The following is a 6,817-nucleotide window of genomic DNA, read 5'->3' on the forward strand; positions in this document are numbered from 1 at the left end:
AACACCACTATGAATGCTCTTATACATAAATAAATAGATGTAAGAACTCAATCCCAAAATTATGACATCGTAACAAAATATAATCCATCCAACTTTTGTTTTTATGGAAGATTTAAGGTTTGAGTTTTATCAAGGATATAGGATATAAATTTCTATGACACATGTACAAATTTAGCTCTATTATGTTTTGACATTGATGTTGGAGAAGAGCAAATTTAATCTCCATATACAAACAATGTAGCTAATTTGACATTGATGTTGTCAATAGAAACTATTGTGAGGAAAAAATACAAAACAATGTAGCTAATTTGACATTGATTTTGTCAATAGAAACTATTGTGAGGAAAAATGTTGTAGAAAAAAAAAGCTTACAAGTAAATACACAGTAAAAGTTTTGAAAGTCTAATGTTGTATTTAGAAAAAAAAAAAAACTATGTTATGACTATTTTTGTTTAAAACAAATTAATATTATCTTGCTTGATATTGATAAATTGTGACAGCTATTTTTCCTAAAAGTTGCAAATTCTGAAAGTTGCTTTTAGGTCTGAAAAAGCAATGACAAACACACCGGTAGTCTTAAGCCAACGTTTACTAAACAATGCAACTTCAAACCTCATCATTTTTTTTTGAAGAACAAACCTCATCAATTAATGATGAGTTTTTTTCATAGATATACAATTCAAGTCTTTCACCCGTCAGAAAGCTGAAAGTTACATAAAACTCTTCTGTTAATGAGATTTGAAATTGCACCATCGCGTAAATGTAAGGATTAAAATTCCATTGTTTTGCACCTAGATAGGGCTAAATTTAGATATTAAAAGATGAGAACTAGTATAGAAAAGAAATGATGAAAATGAATACTCATTTCTTATTGCATAAAAAAAAAATCAAAGGAGCATGAAAAGAGTATGCAATAACATTATTTCTCTACCCTAAGTTAAACCTACAAAAAAAGAGTTCAACAGCTTTTAAATTGACAAAATCAGAGATTTTTCCATCTCAAGAATAATTTATATGCAAACCAACCTACCATTTTTTTTTAATTCTGTCAATTCCCTAAGCATTTTCCTTGGCAATTTTCTCAGCCTTTGCAATGACTTCTTCTATGCCACCAACCATGTAAAATGACTGCTCAGAAAGATCATCATATTTCCCATCCAGTACTCCCTGTACAATGTTTAACATTTTAACATCAGATGACACAATTGCAAGTAAAAGAATATCAAATCTTAAAAATGTCAAGTTTTCGGGGCAGATCATATGAAATTTTAAAAAGTATATTGACGTAACCCTTGTACACATCATCATCTTCCCGATCTAAGTTCTTAAGCATGGGCATGATTTTTTTTCAAGGTAAGTACCAACCTTACAAGCTATAAATACAAGTTCATCATCTAACAAAGGGTTGGATTTTTAGTCTTTGAGAGGATTTATTACACCCTTTTCTCATTGTAATAGGTACTATGCATCTTAATCAACACAAAGCAAGGTCAACGGTTATCTCAAGGTTATTAATCTTACGGTTAATACATTATTCATCTCACAATCATCATGCTCTCGTATGGATTGATCTTCCCCCTAAAAATCTAATGTTGTATGTAGGCTACGACAACTCTCTTTCTTGCTTTGGGTTTTCAATTTGTTTCATTAGTTATCCTATCTATTTGGTTGTTGTTTTTCCTTGTGTTTGATGACTAACAATTCGGAATAAGTGAAATAAATATGATGCATGGAAGTTTTGGCCTAGACGAAATGACCATGCTATTGTTATTTCGATTACAATTAGTTTGTTGATTAAAAGGGCAAGCTAGGGTCTAACTAATTGCTTCTCAGCTTGCAATGTGCCTACTATAGTTCCCTAAATGATTCCTATACGCTCAGTAATTCTCCGATCATACAATCTGAATCTTTTGAGTCTATTCACTTATAGCCTTGCCTTATTATTTCCTTTTTTTGCTTTTTCCTTCATATGCATGCTTATAGTAGGCTAATGGGTGCTTTTGGGAGAGTATAATGCAAACTTTATATTTGCTTGCTTACCAAGGAGACTTGTTCAAATAATCATTAACGTACCAATTCTCAGTTATTACGAGAAAATAACAAAGAGATGCAGAAACACCACTGAAAAAGGTTCAAGCATGAAAAGCGAAAAAGTGCAGCCTATGCAGCAAAGATGCATTACTAGGACTGGAGTTCAAATTCATTGTTACCTGGAAACTAGCGATGCTTTCTTTCAATTCAACATATTTCCCAGGGGCTCCAGTGAATACTTCTGCAACATGGAATGGCTGACTCAAGAATCTTTGAATCTTGCGAGCACGAGCAACAGTCAATTTGTCATCTTCGCTAAGCTCATCCATTCCCAAAATAGCAATAATATCTTGAAGATTCTTATAGTTTTGGAGGACTTTCTGGACGCCACGAGCAGTGTTATAATGATCCTCTCCCAAGATATGGGGAGACAACATACGTGAAGTAGAATCCAAGGGATCAACAGCGGGATAAATACCAAGCTCAGAAATCTGCTCACAGAGTAAAAGCAGGGTTTAAATCCAGAAAACAATATTTTGTTACTAAGAAAGGAAGATAAGTTCAGGGCAAAGCATACTTGGCGAGACAGCACAGTTGTAGCATCAAGATGGGCAAAAGTGGTTGCAGGTGCAGGATCTGTCAAATCATCAGCAGGCACATATATAGCTTGCACAGATGTAATGGAACCTTTCTTTGTTGTGGTAATACGCTCTTGAAGGCCTCCAAGATCTGTTGCCAAGGTAGGTTGATAACCAACAGCAGAAGGAATACGGCCAAGTAAAGCAGACACCTCTGAGTTAGCCTGCAAATTTAGAGGGAGTTCAAAATAAACCTCTTATTAGAATTATCATAAATCATAGACAAAAAAGGAATAAACACAAAATGAAGGCAACCTACTTGGGTGAAGCGGAAAATATTATCAATGAAGAGAAGCACATCTTGTCCTTCAGCATCTCTGAAATGCTCAGCCACAGTTAATCCAGTAAGTCCAACACGAGCACGGGCACCAGGAGGCTCATTCATTTGACCATACACAAGAGCACATTTGCTCTCACTCTGAAATAAAGAGTGATGTTTTCAATGAAAATAAGAATACTTTTTCATCCTTTACAAAGTGTAGCTTAGCTGGTTGACGAAAGAGCCAAAAAGAACAAATTCACAAATTAAAACTAGAACTTAGCACATATTTACCTGCTTCTCTCCTAGCTTAATGACACCACTTTCCATCATTTCTCTGTACAAGTCATTACCCTCTCGAGTACGTTCTCCAACACCAGCAAACACAGAGAAACCACCTATATAAAAGGAAAGATGATAAATTACATAAAGTCTACACTAATAAAACATAAACGAAGTTATTATTAACTCGATGCAACCCACCATGAGCCTTAGCAACATTGTTGATAAGTTCCATAATTAGCACTGTCTTTCCGACACCAGCACCACCAAAGAGTCCAATCTTCCCACCCCTTTGGTAAGGAGCAAGGAGATCAACTACCTATAAAGGAATGAAAAAACAGATAAGACCACCTTCAAAATTACATAAGATTACTACCAGTTCCTAATGAACAATAGCTACAAAATCCTTGTTAGAATTAATACGTCAAAAATGCAGTTGGCACATGGCAAGATGCCAGGATATAGATGCCCACATTTTAATATAAAGTAAATGCAAACAATAACCCCGACTTCATTAGGTTGCAAAGAAAACCCCAGAAATAATGATTTCAACATTGCCAGAATTCAGTTGTATCCGTTTTCCTTTTCCTTTAAAAAAAAGGAAAGGAAAAGAATAGCAGATAACCAACTTGTAATATCCATCACCTAGAGCTCTCCTTCATAAGAGTCCATTCAAGAACTACATACAATTTTTTCTTAGATCCCCCTTAAAAAATAGGACTTCTTTGCTTTTCAAAAGGACTCTTCTTTTGGAGATTATATATGAAAATAATAGCTCAAATACCTTGATTCCTGTGACAAGAATCTGCTGCTCAGTTGCCTGCTCAACAAATGCTGGAGCTTCTCTATGAATGGGTAGAAAGTGCTCAGTTTCTGATAATGAAGGAAACAATTAGAACAAACTCTCATAGGCTCCTTTTACAATAGCAAAATGACAAATTAGGATCTGGATCTTACTGATATCACCCCTATGGTCAATGGGCTCTCCAATCACATTAATGATGCGTCCAAGGGTAGCCCTACCAACTGGCACCTGCACATAAACAAAGGAATGAACATACTTTCTTTTATATAAAATGCAGTACATAGCTAAGCTGCAAAGAAGAAAAAAAATCAATGCAATGAATAAACAAGATATCATAGCATTGAAATTTTAATCCCAAAGTACGTTAATTACATTAGAAGCCAATAAGTCTTTGGTGAACAATCAGAGACAATCATACACTCGAAAAGGAACAATCACGAGAAGCTATCCCAACAGCTTCAACATTAGCAGACAACACAAATAGGCTTTTGGAAAATGCAATTATAAGAAACAATCATGTAACCTAGAACTGAGTATTTATAAGTGAGCTAATATTTCCAAGAGAAACCAGAATCCAAAACTCATATTTCCAATTTCAGATCCCTAGAATCCCGATCCAAATTACAAGAGAACACATAAAACAATCAATACATACAACTGATAAATTAGAACGGAAAAAAAAAAAATCAGAGCAAGCAGCTTACAGTGATGGGAGAACCAGTATTCAAAACCTTCTGTCCTCTGACGAGACCTTCAGTCCCATCCATAGCAATAGTCCTCACCATACTCTCACCCAAATGCTGAGCAACTTCCAGCACCAAACGGATCGAATTATCCATCACTTCAAGCGCCGTCAAAATCGGAGGTAAACCATCTTCGAATCGCACATCAACAACAGCACCAATCACCTGGCAAACCTGACCGATCGCGCCTTTTCCAGTAAACTCATCGACGATCTTGGCAGATTGAGTACTAGAAAGAACCGACGAGGGAGTAGAAGGAGAAGACGATGGAGGAGGAGGAGCAGCGGCGGCGGAGGTTGAGAAGTGAGTAGTGCGCGATAGGAGGGCAGGGAGAGGGCGAGTTAGAGGAGATTTCGAGTGGTGAGAGATTGTGGGTCTGGTGGTGGAACGACGGAGGGAGGAGCGGAGGAGGGTGGAGAGAAGCTTACGAGACGACATCGTTTGGGGTCAGTGAGTGTAGAATGAATCAGAGAGAATGTGGGAAGTTTTTATGAAGTAGTAGGAGGAAGAAGAGTCATTGAAGAATGGGATTGATCTCTCTCTCTTTCGCGATCTCAAGTATCAGATTCAGCGGTGGCAGTGGGAGACTTTTTAGCCGGAGTTCCGAATTTGGGTTAGACCAAGTTATGGGTCGGGTTTGTTTATTGAATTCTCTTCTTTTAATAGAATTAAAATTAAAAAAATACTATTATTTATTAAATAGAATAAAATTTTATAGTAAACTATATAAAAAAAAAAAATTCTCAAATTTGCATTTTGCAAGACCCACACAAATAAATTTAAATATATATATATATATTTGAGAGATAAGGTAGTTCTTAGTTTATTGCGTTCAGCATAAGCTACAATATATATATATATATATATATATATATATATATATATATATATATATATATATATATATATATTTATTTATTTACTTAAAATTAATTTGAATGATAAAGATTTCACATCACTTAAATGAGAGATATAAATATGAGTGTTCTTGTTATCTGAATTTGATTACGTGTTTTAACCGCTAGTTCAATCCGACGTCGTAATGGATCTGCAAAATAGGACGAAGGTCAGACGGGACTGGAGTCCGATAAACCCGTTCCGATGCCTAAGTCGGTTTTATGATTTGATTGGTTTGAAGAGTAAGAACAAGTTTAGAGATAGTAGTTAACGTACCGAACTTTGTGCTCACACATGTCTATTTATATTGTTTGATTAGGTTAAGGTTGTCACCTCCTTGTTTAGGATTCCTAGTCCCTCAAGGAGTCCGAATCTTGGGAGGAATCTTTTATCTCGTAGGCTTCTAGAAGTTTCTCTTGTGATTGGGTCCAAATCCATGCGTGTTGGTTTTGAGCTTTGATTAGATGTGGTTAGGCTATTTATCGTTGGGCTTGGGTTGTCGCTGATAGTTATGGGCCTTACTTTAAGTGCTACGCGACCTTTTATCCCCAAAGAAGGGTGACCATGATGTCATCCATGTGATGTCATTTTGCATGATATCATATGTCCCCCACCTTATTTCGAGTTTACATTCTTCCAAGATTTATTCTGTAATAGTCATTTCATAAGAGGACCATTTTGTTATTCTAATTCTTCTAAACCGTCATCTTTTGAAGTCATCATGAAGCCACCTTTAAGTTTTGATTTGCTGATGTGTCCCTTTGGAAATGGATCTAGGATCCCGTGTTTTTGCATCTCATTTATGAGAACACATGCTTCAATGTTAAGAGACCTTTTCACTTGCCCTTGAGCCTTTGTCGCTCTTCCGATCTTTTTTTATCTTCCTTTCTTTCTTCATTGTGTTTATTACTCCTTTCTTTTTCGGTATTTCTCTCCTCCCACAGAGTCTTCAAGCTTTTGTCTTTTCCCTTATGTATTTGATTTTTGAAGTTGTTGCTCTTCCTTAAGTAAGTTTCTTTTCCTTTTCTCTTTCATTTTTTTATCTTTCTTTATTGATGGTTCGAGCATGATCTTCTCGTGGTAAGGGCAATAACCCAAGTAAGAAAAGTAAACTTCGAAGTGATAGAGCTAGAGAAACTGAAGAGCCTAAAAAACCCAAGGT

The 6,817-nt window shown here is 35.8% G+C and overlaps 1 protein-coding gene across 1 annotated transcript; it reads right to left on the minus strand.

The window, feature by feature from the left end:
- Positions 1-845: 845 nt before the first annotated feature.
- Positions 846-5,390, minus strand: LOC136204088 (ATP synthase subunit beta, mitochondrial-like). The gene is made up of 9 exons (XM_065995278.1): positions 4,720-5,390; positions 4,168-4,243; positions 3,995-4,083; positions 3,412-3,529; positions 3,223-3,326; positions 2,929-3,087; positions 2,609-2,833; positions 2,211-2,522; positions 846-1,167 (listed from the first exon to the last, which is right to left on the minus strand). The coding sequence occupies exons 1-9, from the start codon at positions 5,194-5,196 to the stop codon at positions 1,057-1,059; spliced, it is 1,671 nt and encodes a 556-aa protein (XP_065851350.1). The 5' UTR covers positions 5,197-5,390; the 3' UTR covers positions 846-1,056.
- Positions 5,391-6,817: the final 1,427 nt, after the last annotated feature.

This window comes from Euphorbia lathyris, chromosome 8, assembly GCF_963576675.1.
Source record: "Euphorbia lathyris chromosome 8, ddEupLath1.1, whole genome shotgun sequence".
NCBI classification, from domain to species: Eukaryota; Viridiplantae; Streptophyta; class Magnoliopsida; order Malpighiales; family Euphorbiaceae; genus Euphorbia; species Euphorbia lathyris.